Here is a 26,570-nt window from a genome sequence, read left to right as displayed (position 1 = left end):
TATTTTATAAGTTTTTAGATTTTACTCGAGACTGAGATATTTTTCTTAAAGTTCTTTTAAAGATATTTTGATGTTAAGGTTTAAGTTCATGATATTTTTGCTTTAGACTAAAATATTTTACTTTTTTTTTTCTCTTTTAAAGTAAAGATATTTTTCGAGAGCAGCCATTGACATTTTTTAAAGAAAAATATTAAAATGGATACTATAGATTCAAAATAAAAATATATATAAAAAATGAGATATGATCTAAAAAAGTTGTAAAAAAATATACATATAATTTGTTTTATAAGTTAAAAAATTATTAAAAAGAAGAGAAAGAAAAGTGAGGACATGTATTTAACTCTAAAAAAATTAATTGACATGTTTTGAGAGCGTAAAAATGGTTACATTATTAATGTATCTAATATAATTCGTAGATACTATTTTATAGACGACTAATTTATGAGTTGCATTATTAAAAATTCAACATATACGATAAATCAATAGTGCGAAATATCAAAAAAATTTAAAGAATATAAAAATAAAGAAATAAAATATAAAATAAAATATTTTTTTTTGTAGGAATTAGATTGTTTAACTCTTGAATGAATATTGTTCAACTACTTTGTGCTTTGGGAGATTTATTTTAGGCTTTTAGGTCTCATTTGTTGTGTGAAAAATGAAAAATGTGCAAATTACCATTCTTATGGTTCAAAACACATGTTTTGCATTACACTAAGTCAATAAATTCACATTGATTATAAAACTGCAATAAACTTAACCAAATTTATCATGTATCAACTAAATATATATTATATATTATATAGAATAAAGTTTCTTTGACTATTCTCGTCCACTAAAAAAAGAACAACTGATTTATAAATAAATTTGGCAGAATTTCGTCTTATAAAACAGGAAAATTCGTTGTCTTTTTCTGCTGAAAATTTGTTCCATTTTGGTAGAAAAACTCTTCCAAGGTGTGAAAAGAGACAACTCTATAAAAAAAAACTTTCCTTAAAAAGTGCCTCTAATAGCACGACACTAAAATAAAATCTGACAAGTAAAACAAAAAGAAGCCTAACAGTGCCCAGACAGTGAATTATTAAATTTTAAAAAATTGAAACACAAGGTTTTGGAAGAGATAATATTAATGAATTACAAGTATGAATATTATTATGTTTTTTATCTATTTACTTTATACTTACTTTGTAATTTAAATATTATTGTGATATGTGACTAGGTATTGAAATGACCTTTCTCTTTTACACTTTTCTCTATTTGAATGAGTGCAGTACAGATTGAAATTTCAAATACAACGTACATATGTAGAGCTGTCAAAATGGGGCGAAGCCCATAGACTGACTCATTTGGTCCGAAAAATTTTAGGGTCTGGGCCTCATTTTTCGAGCCCATTTACATCCGGGCCTTTTTTAGCCCGGCCCTAAAAAGCCCTAAAAAATATGGGCCGGCCCGTATGGGCCATGGGTAGCCCACCGGCCCGGAAAAATTAAATATTTTTAATATAATTAAAATTTATCCTTTCCTAATTATAATTATTATAAAAATTTATAACATTTTCTTGTTATAATTATCATAAAATTATAATTGTCATGAATATTTATAACTTAAAATTTGTTGGAACAAGTTATTTAATTATTTGTGCTACATTATATAATTTGTGATGTATTTTGGATAGTTTAAATTAAGTTAATGTGTTGTTTTACATTTTAATTATTAACTTATATGGATTATTTAGAAATTATAGTTTTGGATATAAGATTTAATATATATATATATATATATATATATATATATATATATATATATATATATATATATATATATATATATATATAAATAAATAATGTATTCTTGCATGCAATTATATGGTTACTTACAAAAATAAGGAGAAAATTTTAATTTTTTATAGAAATGGGTACGTTTAGGGCCGAAGCTCATTTAGGACCGGGTAGCCCGCAGCCCAGACAGGGCCGGGCCTGGATAGTAAAATTAAAGCCCATTTAAAAATGGGTTTTTTGGGCCCGGTCCTAAAATGCCCGAAGCCCATATGGGTCGGGTAGCCCATATTGACAGCTCTACATACATGTAGGAAAAATAATCTTTTAATTTAATCAAATTGCAATCATTTTTTTATTCAATTATATTTCCACATCCCTATAAAAAATTGTGTTTATGCAATGTAAAGCAGCTATCGTTATAGTTCAGAATGTTCGGAAAAAATTAAGTAGCACTATTTTTTAACAAAATGTAAATAGTGATACTTTTTTAATAATATTTTTTAACAAATGAAATAAGTCCCATAAATTTTAAAATATACACATAACTAGTTTAAAAAAATTATTATTTAATAATAATTAAATGTTTCAAAAATTTAAAACATTTTTTTTTATAATTACATGATTTGTTGTTGGTAAGAAATTAACTAGTTCCCATTGAAAAGTGTTTTTAATGTAAAAGATAACAACAATCTACTATTATTTTCCTTATTAAACTTCATTTTATTTGGGAAAATTATTCTCCTAAGAGCTTATATACATAAGATAGATTTTTTGTTTCATCTATGGGATTTCAGGTTGATTTGCTCCTTGGATCCCTCTAGAAATCGGTGGCTAAAGTTTTGATTACGAAGCTAGTGTTGGTAATGGATAAGTTAATTATCTCGAATCAGTTAGCCTTTAGTATGGGTAGACAAATTATGGATGGAGTGGTGGCGTTGAATGAAATTTTAGACTTAGTCAAGAAAACAATGATTTCTTTTTAAGATGGTTTATAAAAAGTCTTATGACTTATTTAGTTGGAATTTCTTTGATTACATGAGGAATTTTAGGTGCACTATAAGATGGAATCTTAGATTTGTACATGTGTTTTATCGAGGACTCTTTCAGTCTTAGTCAATGGGCACCATACTTAAGAGGATAGTATTTTGAAAAGCCTTAAGCAAGAGGGGTCCATGACCCATTTCCTTTGTCTTCATGTAACAAAAGGTTTCAATCAAAAACCCTAGTCGACTTAAGAGAACATTTTAAGGAGTTTTAATCTACCTCTTCCCAATGAAAAGATATTTATATTCCTATGGCCAACATGGACTCAACCTGAAACCAATTCTTATATAGGATTCTTAATGTGGTGGATAATGTAATTTCAACATCTTTTTGGGATGGTTGATGGGTTAGGGCGTGCCCTTCATAGGGGGAAATTCCAAATGATATTTAAGGTTTTTAATCAAAGGGACACTTTGATAGTTCAAATGAGGATATGAGTAAGGGATTTGAGGTGTAGGATAAATTTGTTTGAGTGAGATATGGTTTTTTTATTTTCTTGTTTATTATTATTAAATGGATTTTTTTGGCCAAATTATTTTTAGATAATTAGTTCCACGACCTAACCATCCAGCAAAATCGTAGTTGTATAAGGAATGAGTCATGCCCTTTAATAGAGGGAGAGATTATCTTCCTGGACAAGTGGACATTTCATTTATTCTCGAAATGTGGCCCTTATTTGGCTTGGGATTGAAGTGTGTTGGACTGAGCTGATTGTATTGGACCGTATTGAGTGACATCATGTGCTTAGCGCATGATGCCGCCATTTCACGCCCAAACTATTACCATGTCATTCTTAGGTCAAGAACATGACGTGTTTGCCTCTTGAGGACCTTGCAAAGTTACACCAGTTCAAAGTCCCTCAAATAGAAGCTTATAAAGATTATGTGATTAAAGTGAGTTTGTGTAAATCCATACCCTCTGTTAAAATGGTGGGAATTAATAGTCTTTTATGTGTGAGACCTAGAAGGGGGAATCCCATAAGTGAGGCCTTAGAGGGTGAGTCCCTCAGGTGTGGCTTGAAAAGGTGATTCTCTCATACGAGACCCTAAAGGATGTGTCTTTCTTAAGGCCTGAAAGGGAGAGTCCTTTAGGCGAGTAATTTGAGTGCATCATATAGGAAGATGAAAAATAATATTGGACCCTTTGGGCAAACAGGGGCATTTAATGCAGTGCGATGATAAAGATTTTCAAGCGATGTAATATGTAGATATCTTAGCATGCATGTAATAAGGTCCGTTAATAATCTTTCCCTACAAGAATAGACAAAACCATATCATCTAGGCAATGATGACCTACTCCACCTGAGTTCAAATTACGCCCTATAAATACCGAAGTCATGGTTTTTCATTTCTCATCTTCTCTTCCTGTATTTGTCTCAACATTTTCTTAGAGATTTCTCCTACAAGTTTATCTCCAACATCCATGTGTTTTAGGTGTTGCACAATTGCTCTCTACTGGATAACCATCGATCTCGGATGCATTCATGGTGAGAAGTTAAACAAGATACACACTGGCCAACAAAATTTCGGAAAAAAGACTAAAAATCAAGTCTACCGACTTTTTTGAATTATTCGGTAGGGGCAAAACACACCCCAGATTTTTTAATAAGCCGGTATAAAATCATACCGAATTTTTAACCAAAGCTAAATATTCTGTTAAAAATCCAAACTTTTCCCATTAATTTTATACATATTTCTATCAAAAATTTTGTTTTTTCACTAGCTTTTTGAGAATAAATTTTTCACAAAAATGTAAGAATTGAGAGAAGTAAATTACAAGAGGTATTTTTTGTATTATGAAAAAACAATCTATAGCGTGTCTGACATATTTCTCTGGTTTGGTTTGAGGTTATAGGCTCCAACATGTCTTCCGATATTAAAAATACTAGTTCTTAATCTCATTGTCATAATTCATGGTTGATGATGTTAATGTTTTGAAACTCAACTTGTCGCTTGTCACTCGTTACAAGAGTACTAAAAGACGTTGGCAGCTTAGAAGACAAAACACCTTTTCCACTGACTTGTCTTGTCCACATTGCATTAAGTCTTTAACCTTGAAAATATATATATTAATTAGCATCAATTCATCTCTTTACTATTCCTTTTTGAGCTCCATGAATCCTTTGTTCGGTGGGAAACAGCCATTCATTTTGATATATATAATATGATATATATGATATGATTTATGAAACTCAGTTGCCATTCTTCTTGGCATAAAGTGGAAATAAAACGGACCCTATATAAATCAAATTAAATAATATACATAAAGACATAGTGATCAGTGGAGAAAAAAAAAAAGAATGAAAAACACATTAAACATTAATTAAAGTCAGCAACCATAACAATATATATAGTCCACTCATCTAGGACAATATTATAACAACCTCTCAAGCTCTAATTAACCAACTCATCAAGTTCCCCAACAAACAACATGTATGCTTCTACTTCCTTTACTTCACAATTGGTACATGAGCTTCTTGTTGACTCTCACACAAGAAGGCTACTCTTCCAAAACCTTGTTGATCATCAATCACTAACCAACTCTCCTGTTTTAACAAATAACCATAATTCAACACACTCACATTTCGGAGCTCGTGAATTTGATGCAAATGTTGTGATGATAGTTGCAGTTCTATTGTGTGCGCTTGTATGTTCACTTGTATTAAACTCTATCATAAGGTGTGCCTTGAGGTTTTCAAACGTAGCCATCAACAACGCCTCTTCTTCGAGTTCGAGCAGTAACTCTTCACCTCAATCGGTGAACATAGGAATCAAGAAGAAAGCTCTCAAGACATTCCCAATAGTGAGTTATTCAACTGAGATGAAATTACCGTGTTTGGATACAGAGTGTGTGATATGTATCTATGACTTTACAAAGGGTGAAAAGGTGCGCGTATTACCTAAATGCAACCATGGTTTTCATGTTCGTTGCATTGACAAATGGCTAAAGGAACACTCATCGTGTCCAAAGTGCAGACAATGTCTTCTTGAAACATGTAGAAAGGTTGGTGAGTCGCAGGTGCAACCAATTGTGCTGTCAGTGCCAGAAATTATTATACAGATTCAACCACTAGACCATGAAACTGTTGAACGTAACTATAGGGAAGAAAGCAGATAATTGTTCATTGTAGTTTGAAAGTTTTAGTTGCTTCAGGTTGACCTCAGTTGTAAATGTAAAGTAGTTAAAATTTTGAGTGCAATTGATCTTCAACACCATTCTGGCATTAGTAAATTATATGAACTGGCAATATGAATGCCTTCATAGCAATTATAGAATTTATTATAATGAAATTACGTTTAGTTTTGAAAAACTTCAAACGAAGGCAAATGGGAACACTAAATTGTTATGTTCTAGTTCATATATGTTGCTTAACAGTAGGGGTGATCAAAACCAAACCAACCCAATAGAAAACCGCAAACCAAACCAAACCGAAACCGCAAAAAACCGCATTTGGTTCGGATTAGTTTGGGTCAGTTTTTACAAAACCGCACGGTTCGGTTCGGTTTGCGGTTTGTATTTTGTAAACCGAACCAAACCGAATCAAACCGCACTATGTTACAACCTAAATTTTACTAACTCACATCCAACCCAAACTTAAACTTATTATACATTAGCATTATGATTACGAACAATTTTCTCATCCTTACACATATAATTTCAGTCCCGATCTTCTAAAATCTCTAATAACATTATCGCACCTTCTTTGCCACATACATCTTCTCTCTTCTTCTATAATCTCTACTCTCTTATATTCTTTCTTTTTCACCTTCTCATTTTTATGTAAATGTTCCGTATTTCAGTTTCGTTTTTATCGCATATCTTCTTCTCTAATCTCTCAACACTTTTTTTCTTTTTCACTTTCACTAATCTTTCGTCTCTTCTATTTTTTTGTTTCGTTATAATAAGTTTTATATTGTTTTATGCTATTATTTTATGTTTAATATTCCACTTTTGTCTAATTTAATTTTTACATATTAAATGGAAAATTGTTGTCAAAATATGACGAGTTTTGTTGTTATTTGATAGTGTATGAATGTATAAATACAAAATTATGTTATCATCTACATGTGTATGTATGGCTCAATAAAATATTTGTAAAAAACCGAACCAACCGAACCGAACCAAACCGCATTAATTTGGTTTGGTTTGGTTCGGATTTTTTTTAAAAGCCAACCGAACCAAACCAAACCGCACTATTTTTTCTTTTGCGGTTCGGATGATTTTTTTCGTCAAAACCGCCCAAACCGCACCGCGAGCACCCCTACTTAACAGCGCTATTTTGTGGACTCGTATTTCTTTAATGCGTAAGGTTTGATTAATTTAGCTTCTGTCAGTGATCAAGTTGCTTTACAATTTTTTTAAGTGGGGGCATTTTATAACGAGAGATTAGAGGAATAAATATCAATAATTAAATTCATCAAGAGAGAATATATTAATGTGGCTATTAATTTTCCTATTTTGATGAATCTAATGATTAATATTTATTTCTCTCATCTCTCATTATAAAATGCTCTCATTTGATATGCTCCAAAATATATATATATATATATATATATATATATATATATATATATATATATATATATATATATATATATATATATATATATATATATATATATATATATATATATATATATATATATATATATATATATATCGTCATCACAATCAATTTTGAAGATGGTTTATCGTCATCACAGTTAATTTTGGTGAAGAACACTGGATCCTCGTTTTGTTGAATCTCGGTGAAGCCCAAATGCTGGATTTTTGTTGCATACACATATGTATGCAAAATATTCTCAACTGCTCTGCATGCATTTGTTTCCGATATAAAATTAAAAAAAGTTAGATTAATAAAATAAATTTTTAGTTATAAGATAAGAGATTATATTAGAACACTAATATTGTACCAAATTTTTTTCTGCTCTTGCAATCTATCTTAGATATTAAATGTAGAGAGTTTCTTGTTATTGATGTGTTGGCAATATATTGAGTGTTGGTACTTTATATATGGACGACAAAGATTCGTTTATAGACAAAAACTGAATTACTTTGTCCCTCGGTTCTTTAGGAATATTAGAGTATAATAGACTTATGGGCCTTGATATTTGTAGGCTGGTAGCAGTAAGGCCCATTAGTGTGTTGGGCTAGCTAAAGCATTAGGGCCAACTGTATATAGTCAGCACTGTTGCATTGTATGAAGGTTAACGAAAACATTATCCATTGAATAATAAACAAGAGCATCATCATCTTCTTTAGAGAATCAGAGATTCAAAGAAGATGATCCTTGATCATTTCTATCATGGTATCATTCGCGTGTAACGATCTTCTCCGCTTCCGCAATCCGTCGTCTTCTTGAACATTTTTCTCTCCTCTGCAAGCTGAGCTAAGCTCCTTCCATCGCCTTCTCCCCTTCTTCAAGATTCATCCATGGCGTCTACAAACAACGATGGATCACCGATCAGAGATCAAGAAACCTCCAACGTCTTCGCTTCAAACAAGTCGAGCAACACGTTTGGACCAAAACTATCCATCAAGCTGCAAGAGAACAATTACCTGCTCTGGAATCAACAAGTTGAAGGAGTAATCCTTACTCAGAAGATGCACAAACTTGTTGCTAATCCACAAATTCCGCAGCAGTACAAGACGGATCAAGATCGCATTTCTGGTACGTTTTCTCCTGAGTACGAAGCTTGGATTGTCCAAGACCAAGCCGTGTTCATCTGGTTATTATCCACTATCTCTGAATCAGTTCTCCCTAGGGTTCTTGCGTGCAAACACGCGTTCGAAGTTTGGGACAAGATCCATCAATACTTCAACGCACAGATGAAAGCAAGAGTTCGTCAACTAAGAGTTGAATTGAAATCCACCAAGAAAGGTAACAAATCTGTTACTGAATTTGTGCTACGCATCAAAGCTATTGCGAACTCCTTGCTAGCTGTTGGGGACTCAATTACAGAGCAAGATCAAGTTGACTCCATCCTCAATGGCCTACCAGAAGAGTACAGTCCTTTCGTGATGCAGATGTATGGCTGCCCTATCCCACCGTCCCTATGCGATGTGGAAGCATTACTCTACGTGCAAGAAGCACAGCTTGACAAGTTTCGTCAAGAACTAGCTGCTAATACCGTTTCAGCCAATGTAGCACACACAGGCCATGGAGATGCAAGTTTCAGAGGCTCTCAATCAGGCAACCGTGGAAGAGGTCATAGACTTGGTCGTGGTCGTGGCCGTGGCAGTGGCAGAGGACGAACCTTCACTGGTAGCACGGGGAATCGCCCTACATGTCAGCTATGTGGGAAATACGGACACGCTGTCTATACTTGTTGGCATAGATTCGATGAGAACTTTGAGCCAGAGAACTCACAGTCTCAAAATGTGAACTCTTCCTCCACCAACCAGGCCTCTACTCAGGAGGCGACTCAAGGAACAAAGCCTGTTGCAATGATGGCAACCACACAGGAGTACTCTCTCCCAGCAGACTTGGAATCTCAATCCTGGTTTGTGGATTCAGGTGCTTCTCATCACCTCACTCCCTATGATTTATGTTTACATTACAAAAAGCCATATGTAGGTACCAATCGTGTATATGTTGGAAATGGCCAAACTCTAACAATACAATCAATAGGATCCTCCTTCTTTTACTCACCTTTACACCCTAAGTACAAACTAAAGCTCTCAAGTGTTCTTCATGTACCTACTATAACTAGAAACCTATTGTCAGTGTCCAAGTTCTCTGCTGATAATCATGTTATGTTTGAATTCCTTGCTGATAAATGTCATATAAAATGTCAGGTTTCTAAGCAAATTCTGGTTGAAGGAGTGCTAGATGCTAGTGGCCTTTATTGCTTCCCTCAACTACACTTGCAGCCCACTTCTTCTCACCATCACACCAATGGTCTTAGACCTGATTCAAATGTGCATTCTTTTGTAGTTTCAAATTCCTGTGTACATGATTCAAACAAATGTAATATCAATACTATTTGGCACCATAGATTGGGCCATGCAAATTTCAATTCTGTTTCATCTGTTCTAAAACAATGTAATATCTCTGTTTCTAATAAAGAAAGTTCTGAGTTTTGTACTTCTTGTCATATTGGTAAAGCTCGTAGACTTCATGCTCCCTTAACCAATACTGTTTATGAAAAGCCCTTTGACATTATCTACACAGACTTGTGGGGTCCTTCCCCTAATCCCTCAAGCTCAGGGTACAAATACTACATTGCCTTTGTTGATGGCCATACTAGATATACCTGGCTGTATTTCCTTAAACAAAAATCTGAAGCTCTCCATGCTTTCACACTATTTCACCAATTTGTACAAACTCAGTTTAATGTTAGAATCAAGGCTGTCCAGTCAGACTTTGGAGGGGAATTCAGGACTTTTACAAAACACCTATCTGAACTTGGGATAGTGCATAGACTAACCTGTCCTCATACCTCCCATCAAAATGGTTCTGTTGAGAGGAAACATCGCCACATAGTGGAAATGGGTCTCACTCTCCTAAGTCACTCATCCATTCCTCTTACCTATTGGGATCACAGTTTTTCAACAGCAGTTCATGTCATCAATAGGCTCCCTACTTCTAATCTGACCTGGGCTAACTCTCCCTTTCATGCCTTGTATGCCAAGCAACCTGATTATCACTCCTTAAAAGTGTTTGGATGCTCTTGCTTCCCTTTACTCAGGCCCTTTAACAAACATAAATTTGAAATGAGGAGCCAGGAGTGTGTATACCTAGGTCTGTCTTCTCAGCATAAGGGATTTAAGTGTCTAAGCAAAAATGGCAAAATCTACATCTCAAAAGATGTCACCTTTAATGAAACAACTTTTCCCTTCTCAAAACTCTTTCCTAAGTGTGACTCCACTAGACACTCTACCTCTGCCTCAGGTCCTCTAAATATCTCCTCTTTTCCTCTAATGTCAGGTTCACATAGTGTCACCTCTAGAGGTCCATCTTTGAACACTACCCCTCAAGAAAGTCTAGTTGTTCCCAACACTCCCACCCCTCAAAGTCTGCACAACCAAAATTCTCCTTTCCACACTCCCAATCAGCACAATGTCTCTCTTAGTCCTGCTCAGTCAAGTCTTCAACCTACTACTCATAGGTCTAGGACTAATGACAGAGTTACCCCTACTAGGGATGAAGCACACAATAGTCTGACAACCTCAGGTGCCAGGCTGGCTCCTATAGACACTCAGGAGTCCAGTCAAAATCAAATTCAAAGCTCTCCTTCTCATGATAGTATACAATCTGTCTCTGCTGCACCTACATATCCAGAGGATATAACACAAAATATATCTGCAGCCTACAAATGTCCAAGGGATAATAACATTACCAGTCCCAGTCAAAATGACCTAACTTTGCACAGTCCTGCTAACTTAGATCCTGAGGATCTCAACACCCAACACCTCAATGACCTCTCTCCTCCACATAGCCCTAATAAAGTACCTGCAAGTTCCATAAGTGAATTGCATGAAGCAAATCTGTCTGATTCTTCCTTATCTCCCATTATTGCCTCAAGTAAGCCTTTGGTGTCTCATGTTGAAAACAGTCACCCTATGCTCACCAGAGCAAAAACAGGACATTCCAAACCAAAGACTCTGTTGGCCTACACACCTGCTGAACCAACTACCATAAAACAAGCTCTTGCTAGCCCTGAGTGGTTCCAGGCTATGAAGGAAGAATTCACTGCTCTTCAAAATAACCAAACTTGGTCCCTAACCACATTACCTCCTGGTAGAACTGCTGTAGGTTGTAAGTGGGTCTTCAAAATTAAGAAGAATGCTGATGGATCAATTCAAAAATACAAAGCTAGGTTGGTGGCTAAGGGCTTCCACCAAGAGCATGGATTTGATTACACTGAGACCTTCTCACCTGTGGTTAAACCTACAACCATTAGGGTTATCTTAACTCTTGCCATTACCTACAAGTGGGAAATTCAACAAATTGACATTAACAATGCCTTCTTGAATGGTAATCTCAAGGATGAAGTGTATATGATCCAGCCTCCAGGATTTGTCGATTCTGATAAGCAGCTTGTTTGCAAATTAAACAAAGCACTCTATGGCCTAAAACAAGCACCTAGGGCTTGGTATGAGAAATTAACACATGCCCTTCTTCAGTTTGGGTTCACTGCCTCCAAATGTGATAATTCCTTATTTGTTTTTTGTTCAAAAGGCATCATTATGTATGCCTTGGTATATGTTGATGATATTCTACTTACAGGATCTAGCTCAGTGATACTTCAAGATCTCATCCATAATCTGCATTCCATCTTTGCTCTAAAGAAACTTGGTACACCTAGCTACTTTCTAGGGATTGAGGTGCATTTCTGCCACAATGGAGCTATGCTATTATCCCAGTCCAAGTATATTCAAGATCTGCTAGCAAGAGCCAACATGCCTACTGCAAATGGGGTGCCTACACCAATGCTCAGCTCGTGTAAACTCAGCAGGTATGGCAGTCAACCTATGTCTGACCCTCATCTCTACAGGTCTGTTGTTGGAGCACTCCAATATGTAACCTTGACACGACCAGACATTGCATTCAGTATGAATAAGGCATGCCAATTCATGGCATGTCCCCTTGAAACTCATTGGGCAGCTGTCAAACGATTGCTTCGATACCTCAGTGGCACTTGTAAGTTTGGTCTCTTACTATCACCATCTGCATCCTCTACTAAGTTCTCTTTGCACGCATACAGTGATTCCGATTGGGCTAGCGACCCTGATGATCGTCGCTCTACGTCTGGCTCTTGCATATACTTTGGTCCCAATCTTGTGGCATGGAGTTCCAAAAAGCAATCCCTTGTTGCTCGTTCCAGCACAGAGGCGGAATACCGGGCTTTGGCACATTCAACTTCTCAAATCTTATGGCTTGAATCACTCCTGACAGAGCTGCAAATTCCCTTCCATACTCCTATGCTACTGTGTGATAATCTCAGTGCTGTCATGCTCTCACACAATCCGGTCCTTCATGCTCGCACAAAGCACATTGAACTTGACATTCACTTCGTTCGTGAAAGAATTGTCGCAGGTAACATGAAGATTCAACATGTACCAGCTGCTATGCAAGTTGCAGATACCCTTACCAAACCTCTAGGCACGACTGCCTTTCAGGAGCTGCGCAGCAAACTCAAAGTGGCTCACATTGATCACCTTCTTTCAGTTTGAGGGGGGGTATTAGAGTATAATAGACTTATGGGCCTTGATATTTGTAGGCTGGTAGCAGTAAGGCCCATTAGTGTGTTGGGCTAGCTAAAGCATTAGGGCCAACTGTATATAGTCAGCACTGTTGCATTGTATGAAGGTTAACGAAAACATTATCCATTGAATAATAAACAAGAGCATCATCATCTTCTTTAGAGAATCAGAGATTCAAAGAAGATGATCCTTGATCATTTCTATCAAGGAACACCGAGGTAATATGTCATTTCTTTTTTAAATAAAAAAATAAAATAAAGATTTTTTCCCTCTATGGCTAAATCCATCGAGGTAATAGATTTTTTTCTATTGCAAAAATAAATGGTGAATGGAAAAAATTGAAAGTAACGTGTATTATTTTCTTTTTTTTTTAATTTGTTACCATTCACCAATTTATTTGTGTGTTGTAATATTCAAACAAATGACTATATTCAAAATAAAATTTTCAAGATCTTGTTTTTTGCAACAATTGCTTGTATTATATTATGAGTATAATTTTGAATAAATTTCTCAATGTTGTCAGACAAGGAAAATAATAAATTATAGAATATTTATTTAATTGACAATATTGGAAAGTTATTCCATAATATAACAATGGCCTTGTAAGAGGTGAAAACAACGTCATTATGTGAGATAGATTCCAAGAACGAAAAAATATTTTTTTTCAACGTCAGTAAAATTAGTTTCTCCTATTTGTGTATGTAAGAACAACAACACGCAACCTTTAAAGATATCTTAACTAATTAAGAAAACTTGAAGATTTTGTTGTCTTGCTATTCATCTCAAAAAATGATGCTTACGAATTTGGAGCGGTTGTAAATGAGTAAGATTTAAGATAAAATTTATTGAACAAATATTCTTATAGAAAAATATAAGTATCAAACCCCTTGGTTAGTATGTAAACGAAGGAATATATCATTTAATTTTTAAATAAAAAAGAAAGACATCACTCTTAACGAAATAAAAATATAAACTTAGTTGCTGAGATTCAAAGGATGTCCCTTAAATTAGTTTTTCTCTCGGTCATCTATTTCAACAGAGGAAATAGATGACATTTAAATAAAAAAATTAAACATGGCGCGTCCAAAAACTATAACTCAGTTATTTATTGATTGAGGTGAAAGTTGTATCTTAAAATATAATATTTATAGCAGTGTTACCTATGTATTCTATCTATATATCTATCTTTCATAACTATTTCAAGCAATGACCTTACTACAAATATATGGTGGTTTCATGGGGTCAAAAACCCATAAAATAACAAAAAAAAAATCACAAATTTTACAATTGCGGCCAATTTGTTAATGGAAAAATGTAATGAATTAGGCTCAAGTCTATAAATCCATTATGATTAATAGTGTTGAGTCATTATCCTTTAGAAGGATCTAGATAGTCAGTAATAGGTGTATGCCAATGTTATAAATAGGTGATTAATGGTGAATATATTTATCATCAATGAAATGAATGGAAAAGTTAGTTTTAGAATTGTTAACATTTTTAGTGTAGTTTCTATCTATTTCCCTTAGCCTCAAATTGTGCTTTACAAAAAAAAACTCTCCTATATCACCTACTCATAAGTATTAATGATTTGGCGGCCACAAATTATTGAGAAAGAATTACAAGTGTGTAGTATGGGGAAGTTTCACATTAGATAGGAATGTAGAGACTAGGGTGACAATTAAATTCATTAAGACAAAATACATTCAATCCATCCACCAAAAAGTCCATCCAGTCCATCCACCGCGTGAAAAATAAATTAATAGATTGGATTAAATTCATCTATTTATATACAAGGATGGATTCAATCCATCCTACACATTTTGATGATCCAATGGATTATTTTTTTTCTTATACTTTAAATCAATTAAATCATTTTCATAAATAAGAAAAATCATGTTTTTCGAAAATACGAAAAATTATTTTTCAGAAATAAAAAAAATTGAAGTTTTTCGAAAAAACAAAAAAATTGAATTTTCTATTCATACAAAAAATCGCGTTTTCCAGAAAAAACAAAAAATTGAGTTTTTTTTTCATAAGCACGAAAAAATCGAGTTTTTTCGGAAATTCAAAAAATCGAGTTTTTCTTGAATACAAAAAAATCAAGTTTTTTGTAAATGCAAAAAATTGAGTTTTTTCGGAAACACAGAAAAATCGAGTTTTCTCAAAAATTCAAAAAAAATGAGTTTTTTCATAAAAACAAAACGTCGAGTTTTTTGGAAATACAAAAAATAGAGTTTTTTAGAAATACAAAAATTTGTGTTTTTTTGGAAAAACAAAAAATTGACTTTTTTCGAAAAAAACGAGTTTTTTCAAAAATACTAAAAATCGAGTTTTTTGGAAATATAAAAAGTCGAATTTTTCAGAAATACAAAAAATGAGTTTTTCCGAAAAAATAAAATATCGAGTTTTTAGAAACACGAAAATTCGAGTTTTTCGGACATACAAAACATTGATGTTGCCGTAAATAAAAAAACAAGTTTTTTCAGAAAAATAAAAAATCGAGTTATTTGGAAATTCGAAAAATCGAGTTTTTCATAAATACAAAAAAAAAATGAATTTTTTCAAAAATACGAAAAAAAATCAATTTTTATGAAAATATGACAAATATATTTTCCAAAAAAATAATCAAATTTTTTTGATGAAATATTAATTTTGTTTTTGAAAACGTAAAGAAAACATTCTAGGCCCAAAAAAAATTAAAATGTTAATGGATTGATTAGATGAATTTTTTTACTTAATGGATGTATTAGATTGGATATTTTTATAGAAGTTTTAATGGATTATTAATGAACTAATTGATTGTTTTGATCCATCAATTAACGATCCAATTCATATCCATCCATTTTGTCACCTCTAGTAGAGACTAGCATTTATAAGTAGGATAACTCACACACCTATCACCTTGAGGTTTTTGGTTAGTATGTGGTATGTCTCTCACAAAGATGTGTGGCTATTAAAGAAAACTTCATTGTAAAAATGTTCCCTCGTATTGACTCCCCGAATAGCGCTAATAAATGGTATAATGAGCATTTGGTTCGAGTGAAGGGACCAACTTTTTTGTATCGAAATCTCCGCAGGATGTGTCCCGTTGAAAATTGTCAACGGCAATACAAGTGTATTTTGATAAAAGAGCTTCCACTTGAGGGGAAGCATGTGAATAGAGTCACACTTAGGGGGAATGTTGAAAAGGAATTATTAATATGAGGAAGTTTCACATTAATTTGAAATATGGAGACCTGAGTATTTATAAGTGGCAGAACACATAACTATCATCTTAAAATTTTAAGTGAATATCTAGTGTGTCTTTCACATAAGTGTGGTACTCTTAAAAAAAATTCATTGTAAAAATATTTTCTTGTGTTGACCTCTCGAATAGCCCCAAATTTGAACATTCATAAACAACTCTTTTTAATTTAAATAAATAAATAGCTTAATTTTGTGGTGTTTAAATTTTTCACCAACAACAAAAATATAAAATATATTTAAAAAGTGCTATCAAATAGACAATATAGGAAAGAAAAAATAGTTTTTGGCTGAAAAAACTCACAAATTTGATTTGTAATAAAATTTGTAGCTGCCTTAATTTTCACAAATTTCAACAAAAGATTTTGGGGTGGAAACAAGACCCTGAAGATGAACACCAAACCATTGAAACCAAAATAAAAAGCCTAACAAAGCCAAGAAAATATTCAATTTTAAAAATCAAAAAGAAAGATCGATATTCGATAGACAAGATTTTGGAAGAAGATAATATAAATGAACTACAAGTAGCAATACTATAGTTCATTATTTATCTATATACTTCACACTTTGTAGTTTTAATTTTATTGTGATATCTGACTAGGTATTGAAATCACACATTCTCTTTTTCACTTTTGTCTATTTGATGAAAATACGACACTTATCATCAATTTTTTTTATTAAAGAATAAAATCCAGCAAGTGTTCAGTTGAAAATTGAAATACATGAATGAAAAATAATCACTTTAATAAATTAAATCTCAACAATTTAGTTTTTAATCAATTGTTATATTTTCTCTCTATAAAAAGTTTATATTAATGCTAATGTAAAGCAACTGTGAGAATATTCGAAGAAAAGTAGCACTATTCTTTAACAAAATGCATATAGTGACACCATTTTTTGGTAAGATCACAATCTTGTATTTTAGTGAAAAAATATCACAATCAGTCGTGTGACTCAAGTATTCAGAATTTCTTTCAAACTTGTACCAACTAGAGTTTTCCACTCTAAAAGATAAAAGCTATCTAATTTTAAATAGTAAGATATTTGTATCATTAAGTTTTTAGATATTCTACTTTAGAATAACCTATTTTTCGTTTTTGCAGTACAGATATTTTTCTTTTTTGCAGTACAGATATTTTTTCTAAAGTGGAGTCATACACTTTTTCTAAAATAAATTTTTCACAATCAATACTTTAAAATATAAATAAAACACACACACACACACACATATATATATATATATATATATATATATATATATATATATATATATATATATATATATATATATATATATATATATATATATATATATATATATATATATATATATATATATAGTAATGCTATTCTTACACCCATATTATACACTAATACTTACACCAAACACTGTTCACCGTATTTATACGGTGAACAGTGTTTTTTAAAATAAAATAATAATATTTATATAAAAAAAATTATTTTTAAAATTACGGATGACACTGTTCATGTACGGATGTACATTAACCAACTTCATTACTTCACTAACCAAGTTTTTACACTGCATTAACCAAGTTTGATGACTGCTAAAAATTATTTTTAATACCTGAATCTTACATTAACCAACTTCATTACTGCATTAACCAAATATTTACACTGCATTAACTAAGTTTGGTGACTGCTAATTAAAAATTATTTTTAATGCCTGGATGTTGCATTAATCAACTTCATTACTGAATTAGCCAAGTTTTTACACTGCATTAGCCAAATTTAAGTAATGTTATTCTTACACACATGAACAGTACTTTACAGTAGTATCAAATTTGGTTAATGCAGAGTAAAAATTTGGTTAATTCAGTAATGAAGTTGATTAATGCACGTCCGTAATTTTAAAAACTTGGTTAATGCACGTCCGTAACTTTAAAAATAAAAAATATTATTTTATTTTAAAAAACACTGTTTACCGTATAAATACGGTGAACAGTGTTATATATATATATATATATATATATATATATATATATATATATATTAATTAAATTTTTTAATGATATTAAAATAATGTAAAACAAAACTATAAAATTAGTAGAAACACAATATCAAATATCAATGTATCGGAGAGACTTTCTTAGAGTTCTCATAGGTCGGTCAACCAGCCTGATCAAACAGTTCATTTTAAAAGTAAAGTATTTTTTTCAAGAATTTTTTTGCCTTATTTGAAAAAGTATGGAACCTATTAAAGATAGTTTGTATGGATTGTGTGCAGTCTTTTTGACATGTTAACTATAAATTTTAAAAATTATAATAATATTTATTAGTCAAATGACTTCAAATATATGAGTGGGTGAATTGTGATTAAATTTGAGAATTTCTTTGTCAACCTCCCTACCTTCTAGTCCATCTTTGGTGAAAACCCCATACTACCCCTGACTTCGGAAATGCATTTCCGAAATGCAAGAAAAATGTGTTTTCGGAGATGCATCTTCGAAAACGCCTTTTTTTTTAAAAAATTGTCTTATTTCGGAAGTTCATTTCCGAAAACAGCATTTCGGAAGTGAACTTCCGAAATACTGCGCGTTCTGCAGATTTATTAAAACACTCTCCCTCCCCCATTCATTTACCCTAACTCAAATCAAAAACAAGCAAAGGCGAAAATTTGTGCAAACACACTTCCAAGGCTGCATCAAGGCTCCAATCACATTGCTATACAACATTCAAAAGCCCACAAATCACTCAATTTGTAAGTTTTAAATTTGTTAGATTCATTATTCAAATGCATGTTATTTAGGGTTTCAATTGCATAAATGATATATGGACTGGTTGTTAGTAGTATTTAGGTTGTTTAGAAGCTTTTTGAATTGGTTTTATGTTTGATTTTGGGGTCTGCCATGGAAGTTTCAGAAAACCCCATCGCAGGGATGTTTCGGAAGTTCATTTCCGAAAACATCTCCATCCCAGTTTTCGGAAATGAACTTCCGAATTGTATCAGAAGTTCAAATTTTTTAGTTTTTTATTTTGTCTCGCATATTAATCGATTTCAATTGTTTACAGGAACATGTCAGGCAACCAACCAGCACGCATCAGACAGGGTAGGGAGACCCAGACTGCGTCAGCTACACAGGGTAGGGAGTGTCCGTTTTAATTTGCAAGTACTTTATTTTTAACGCCTTTGTTTATTGTGCCTGTTTCTTTGAAGTTTGTGTGCATGCGTTCTGCTTCACCTCCTTTGTTCTTTAATGACTTGTCTGTTTCCCAAGCTTTTTTGTCCCCTTTCTTCTTTTATAAAAGGAGGTCTCATGGACCTTTCTTTCTTTATTTTTACGCAGGAATGGGTGGCGCTAAGGGAAAAAAGGAGGTGAAGGAGAAGAAGAAGGTTTCGACCGGCTCTACTTCGTGCTCTCGCGGAGTGAAGGAGGTGAAGGAGATGAAGAAGGTTTCGACCGGCTCTACTTCTCGTTCCCAGGGGGCCGGGGCTCGGATGCTCAAGCTCAACTATCTGACGTGAGAGTCGTGGTTGATGCTGATGGTTCTGAGACTGAGTGGGATGAGGATTGGTATCAGTATCTTCATTCGGAGGAGTTCGCTCGTCGGGCAGAATAATGTGTTTTTGTTTTGTTTGATGTGTATTTTGTAACGCTCGTCGGGCAGAATAACGTGTTTTTGTTTTGTTTGACGTGTTTTGTTTTGTTTTGTTTTGATTTCGGATTGTATCTTTCGCACAGTGTTTTTGGATTTTATTTATCATATTAGTATTTTCTGTTTATATGTCGCTTATTTTGTTTGCCGTTTGCGTTTAATTAAAATGCGAGACTGTTTAAGAAAAAACATAAAAAAAACACAGTTTCTGCATAATTCGGAAATGAACATCCGAATTCACCCCCATGAGGTGTTTTCGGAAGTTCATCTCCGAAGACACCCCCCATGAGGTGTTTTCGGAGATGCACTTCCGAATTATGGAAATTTTAAAAAAAAAAAAAAACGCTTCGGAAGTTCATTTCCGAAGCAGGGGTATTTTCGGATTTTCGCTGGGGGTGACCCCCATAGGGAGGTGGCTAAAGAAATTTTCTTAAATTTTATAAAAAAAAAGCTTAAAAAGAATAATAGATTTTCAAACAAATTTTAAGAAAATAGTAGTAGAAGAAGAAGGAGAAGAAGAAGAAGAGAAAGACAGATAAATAAATAATAAATAATAAAGATAAAAGAAGATTAGAAATAAGAAAAAACATATCATATTTATCCTAGTTCGGCCTAAAACCACGAGGCATATGTCCGGTCCCAAATATATCACCTTATAATTTTCTACTATTAACCAAGTTTTTACTGTACATGTTCAACTTGCAAACTTTACACCAAATTTTTATTACAATTTCTATTGATAATCTTTTACACCAAACTTTTATCACAGATTCAACTTTCAACCTTTTCATTGAAGGTTGGAATATAAGGGAGAGAAACAACATGTTTCTTTCTTTCCCACAAGGTATTTGGAAACTCAGAAAAAACTTGTCTGGATTTATGATCCAACTCAATGATTCTCTTTTTAAGATTTTCATTTTTATGATCGTTATCAATCTTGGAATAAAAAACTTCTTCCTATAGATATTTAATATGATTTTGTTTATTCTAAATAGTTTTGAATGAAAGATAATCCTTTTTTTCTAATGGGAGACGTGAATTTGAAAGTGATAAGATTTCCCATTATATTGGTGAAAATTCCTTATTCTTTTACGATAAAGGGATATATGGTTATGAGGAAGGGTGTCCCGGAATTACTCCTTGATTGAGATTTTTGACCAAAATGAAAGGAGTTTTGAAACAATACCTATGATTACAGATGTAAGCACTAGGAAGCTTATACTTGGTATTCAAGAGAGTGGCATTCATAGCGACCAATGTCTCATTAGTCTTTTCATAATATTTGGAAGGGACAAGTCCTTCTCTAATAACATTTTGATCTGCATTTCTATCTATTAGACAAGGGAGATTGATTTTGAAATCATCAACTACAAGAGTGATAATATAATACCACTTTTGAAAGGTGATTCTTTCTATGGAATAAAGAGTAGGTGAATAATCACTTATGAAAACTTCTTCAAGTGTCATAGGAGGATCAGAAGACTCGGGTTTATCCTCATCAGTATTTTGAATATGAGTCAAAAGGGATACTTCAGTTTCTAGCTCAATGTCCTTTGTTTGAAGGTGAGTAATATCCTTTTGAAGCTGACTAACTTCCTTATTGAGATTGTTAATCTCACCTCAAAGATCATTAGTAGTTATAGGTTTGGAAATGGATGAAGAAGGAGCTTTGTCAAAAAAGTTTCGACACGCCAAAAGGCTCTATAATTTTCACAAGCTTCGTGTGTTTAGGGTTTTGTTCTTTGAGGATAAAATCCCTAAGTCTTATGAGGTACTAATGTCGATGTTCTTCCTTCTGAACCTTTTTCAATAAGATCGAACAAGAGATCTATTTTAACTTTTTAGTAATGACATTGATAGAAATATGGCAGAACCCTTGACAGGTATCCTTTTCAGATGAATCTATTATAATATAGTTTGGTTCTACATCTTCCGAAGAGTTTTGATGATAACAAACACATAATTTTAGGTAAGAACAAATATGCACTCTAATCCTACGTTTTAATTTGCAGAAGTTCTGAAGTAGGTAGAAGGCTGCATTAAGAGAATCTTATAAGAAGAAGATGTTCTAGACAGTGATTTCTCAGAAGCAGAAGACTGCATTGAGAGAAGCTTATAAGAAGAAGATGTTCTAGAAAGTGATTTTTCAGAAGCAGAAGACTGCATTGAGAGAGGGTTACAAGAAGAAGAAGAAGATCTAGATGATTAGAGAAGTATACAAGAACAAGAAGTTCTAAGTGATTGAAGGAAGTTTACAAGAACAAAAAGTTCTAAGTGACTGAAGGAAGTTTACAAGAACAAAATGCTCTAAGTCAAACAAAGAAAAGTCGTAAACTTTGAGGACTCAAACGCTTCAAGCACCAACAAGCTGCAACGATTACTCTGATGATCAGAAGATCCAATATTCAATAGTCAAATACAGAATCATTCCGTAACGGTTGAAAATTAATTACAACAGACAAAATCTTCATTTTTGGAAACAGAATTAATCAGTATTTCATCAGGTTTCCAAAACGAGAATGGTTGTCTCTCAAACAGATCTAAAAGTTCATGCTATATAAAGGAGACATCGTGAAAAAGAAAATACAACCAACACATGCACGAATTCAAGAGCTCAAAATTCTTATTATTCTTTTAAGTGTATTCATAATTTTACTGTGCTTAAAATTTGTGTAACCATCACAGTTGTGATATAGCTTATTAGAAGCAATCTCTTAAACACAAAATTTGTAATTGTATAAGTAATTCCTTGAGCAAAGTGGGTTGTGGTTTGATCTTGAGAAGACGTCGACAGTTGTCTTCGAGATTGAGTAATCATTATTTTGATTTAGTGGATTAAGACCTTGTAAGAGAGAGGCAAAATCACCTTGGCAGGGAGGACTGGGGTAGTTTGAGTTCAAACGAGCCAGGATAACCAAAAGTGTCATATTTTTATTTAGTTTTAAAAACTCAATCCAACCCCCCTTATTGTGTTTTTCGTTTCTTCAGAATCACTGTTTAGATTATCATCATAATAATATTTTGAACTATTACTAGAGGATTCATGAATCTCTTGAATTTTGTCATCAGAGAATTAAGAGATGTGATTTTGTCTCAAAGCTCTTGGTCATTTTTAAATAACTCATTGATCTTGGTTTTGAGAGGGAAACATCATTCTTTATATCCTAACTTTTGACACTTATAGCAGCGAGGTTGCCATTTCTTGGAAGATTTTTTTGTAAGGTTTCTTATAAGAGTCTTCTTTATAAGAATCCTTAGGATTATGTATTTTCCTTTAAATTAATGGTTTATCTCTAGAGTGTTTAGAGAATCTTTTGGTTTTATTAAGCTTGGAAGAAAGGGCTTGGATTTTCTGCAAACCAAAGGCTTTGCAAAAGACTCTAACTTCCTTTGTAACTAAAAAGTTGGCCATAAGTAATTTCTTTGAAATTAACCTTTGTAAGGCTTGTGGCCTCTTTGAGCTTTTGATGAGCTCTTTCTCCTAAGAGTTTAGGAAGGCCAACAATAAATCTTTCTTTCAAGGAAGATGCATTGCAATCTTCCCTTTTATAAACATGTGTAAGGAAGACATCTTTGTACCACCTATAATTAGATAGTATTTGACATCTTAAATTTGATAGGACCATTTGAGTGGTAGTTATTTCTTCTTGGGGATTTCCTATGAAATATATTCCAATGGTGATGATAAGGAAATGTGTAGCGTTAGATCTTTCAACAAGACTTCCAGCTTCATTTTCATAGGGGTGAATATGTTGAATAATGTTTTGCTTATCATCTAAGGTCATGGAATGGTCCCACCAATTCTTTAATTGACCAGTAAATTCAGTAACAATTAAAGTTACAGTAGTTGGTTCATCAATGTTTTGAGTATTGAGTATTTCATACTCATCTTCGCCATCTATGTTCCATTCATGGAAAACACGTCCGTCAAATTTTAAAGATTTGAATTGGGATCTCTCCTCAAACTATATATCAAGAGGAATAGGTAGAGCTGTCAATATGGGTTACCCGGCCCATATGGACTTCGGGCTTTTTAGGGCCGGGCCCAAAAAACCCATTTTTAAATGGGCTCTAATTTTACTACCCAGGCCTGACCCTGTCTGGGCTGCGGGCTACCCGGCCCTAAACGGGCCCATTTCTATAAAAAATTAAAATTTTCTCCTTATTTTTGTAAGTAACCATATAATTGCATGCAAGAATACATTATATATATATATATATATATATATATTAAATTTTATATCCAAAATTATAATTTCTAAATAATCCATATAAGTTAATAATTGAAATGTAAAACAACACATTAACTTAATTTAAACTATCCAAAATACATCATAAATTATATAATGTAGCACAAATAATTAAATAACTTGTTCCAACAAATTTTAAGTTATAAATGTTCATGACAATTATAATTTTATGATAATTATAACAAGAAAATGTTATAAATTTTTATAATAATTATAATTAGGAAAGGATAAATTTTAATTATATTAAAAATATTTAATTTTTTCGGGCCGGTGGGCTACCCATGGCCCATACGGGCCGGCCCATATTTTTTAGGGCTTTTTAGGGTCGGGCTAAAAAAGGCCCGGATGTAAATGGGCTCGAAAAATGAGGCCCAGGCCTTAAAATTTTTCGGGCCAAATGGACCGGCCCATGGGCTTCGGCTCATTTTGACAGCTCTAGGAATAGGTCTACTATAGTAATTTCCCCCTGGAATTTAATTGTATATGGTTTAACTCTTGGTTTGGGTTAGAGGTACTAGCCTCAAAATCAAAATTATGAATTTTGTCTTCCAAGTAAAGGCAATTGATATTTTTGGATGCAGAAGTCCTAGCAATGCTTCTGCTAATCTTTGCTGCAAGACTCATTGAAGGAAAATTAAGCTTTTCCTATATCCTTCTAAGGTTGAAATAAGGACCATTAGTAGTGCAATTGAGGTTTTCCAATTACTTTGATTTATTATAATTTGATGTTCTATTTTTGTTTTAAAAATTGGAGTTTAGGAGTGAAATGTACTTGATTTGAAAATATAACAGAATGTTCCGTAGTTACTGTTTACGGTGATTTCCGGTAAACAACCGCTAGTCTTCCAAACTATAATAAATATGATTTGGTTACTTGCAGGATCGACTAGATTGATCCTAGGACACATAGTCAAGAAGATTGTTATCAATGTTTGTTCGAACCATATTCATTATTTGTCTTCTTCAATAAGCGTTGTTCGATTAAAGAACAAATAGTCTTGACAATCACTTTGTTATATATAAATGTGACTTCAATGGAAAGATAAGTAACATAACATAGAAAATTAAAAAGACTATTGAAACGTAAAGAATCTTAAACTGCAGAAATGTAAAAGACTTTGAAAGTAAATAGCATGAAAGTAATTCGAAAATAAATGACGTTAAAATAAAGATACAGAAATGTAAATGGCAAGAAGTAAACGAAATGCAGTAATTCTGGAAGATAAAAACAAAAGATAATACACATGTATTAAAATGGTGGTGTCATACGTACATTTTCTCAGCGAACTTTTTCTCTTAACGCTTGATACTTGAGTAAATATGTGAGTGATTTGTACAAAATGAACACACAGAATCCTAACATTAAGACTCCTATTTATACTAGTTTCGACCTTAACGGTCCTATACTAATCTGCTGCCACGTTTCTCATCAGAACTTCCAGCGAAGCCATCTGTTATTGAACGGTTACGAAACCGTCTTCGAATTTCAAATCTTCCCGCCTGAGTCCGTTTTCGACGCGTGGCAGTGTATTAAAACATTACGAAAACACGCTAAGTAGTAATACTTAAATACATATTCTATGAATTTTGTCTAAGTCCCGAAGACATATGCTTTCATTAATCTTTCAGCGTTCACTTATCTTCATCGAACTTAGAAGTCTTTATTTTTCAAAGCATGACCATCAGTAGCCATTCTTTTACTTTTTAAGGGATGGCCATCAGTAACCATCTTTCCTTCGATTCTCAACTCCTTCGAAGGACAAACAATATAAAACGAAATCTTCAGCTAACAAATTGCCCCCAATAAATGCCTGTTTCGAGAATCAACAGAAATAGGCGTTTCTTGTCATTATAAGATTTCGTTTTTATGATCCTTGAAAGTTCCAAGACTGCTGACTAGCATCATAATCACTGATAACACTGTTTCCGAAACGTCTTGTCATTTTCAAAGATGTCTTCTCATAACTTACATTCCCACGTTTTAACCTTACTTCCTGATCATTACTCCTACATACTAGGAGTGAAGCTAACTCATTCGACCGCCGTTGGATTAAATCACCAGCCGCCACGTGTCTCTCGGGCTTTACCCAAAAGATTTAAAAAGGTTTCCGTTAAACCTTTAAATATTTGATCTTGTGCCTCTATACCGCCTTTCATTCATCTTCTTCACCGAAAAATTGAAACATCTTCACTCTTTTTAGAATCTTGTTCTTTTAATCAAAAATTTCTCCATGGCTTCATCTTCAAATGTTCTTCAACCCGCTTTGAAGCTCCAATCAACAACACGTTCTGGGGAACGAGAGTTCGTTCCAAACCCTAACACTGAAGAAATACGCGCTATTTACGCTTCCCAGGTAATCATTCCCTTTGAACTCTCTGGAAAAACTCTTGCCTTTATGGGTCCGTTACCGAGTGAAAGTATCCAATCTGT

General features: G+C 33.2%; 1 protein-coding gene and 1 long non-coding RNA gene across 2 annotated transcripts; both read left to right on the top strand.

Moving 5' to 3' along the window:
- Positions 1-5,219: 5,219 nt before the first annotated feature.
- LOC131602828 (RING-H2 finger protein ATL78-like) lies at positions 5,220-6,012 on the top strand. Its single transcript, XM_058875031.1, has one exon. The coding sequence runs from the start codon at positions 5,253-5,255 to the stop codon at positions 5,937-5,939; it is 687 nt and encodes a 228-aa protein (XP_058731014.1). The 5' UTR covers positions 5,220-5,252; the 3' UTR covers positions 5,940-6,012.
- A 12,851-nt stretch (positions 6,013-18,863) lies between these two features.
- LOC131602830 (uncharacterized) lies at positions 18,864-19,678 on the top strand. Its single transcript, XR_009284146.1, has 3 exons — positions 18,864-18,993; positions 19,305-19,375; positions 19,580-19,678. It is a non-coding gene; the product is annotated as an uncharacterized LOC131602830 (long non-coding RNA).
- The last annotated feature ends 6,892 nt before the right edge of the window (positions 19,679-26,570 follow it).

The sequence above is a fragment of the Vicia villosa genome, linkage group LG5 (assembly GCF_029867415.1).
Source record: "Vicia villosa cultivar HV-30 ecotype Madison, WI linkage group LG5, Vvil1.0, whole genome shotgun sequence".
NCBI lineage: Eukaryota > Viridiplantae > Streptophyta > Magnoliopsida > Fabales > Fabaceae > Vicia > Vicia villosa.
This window is presented reverse-complemented; position numbering and strand designations above follow the sequence as displayed.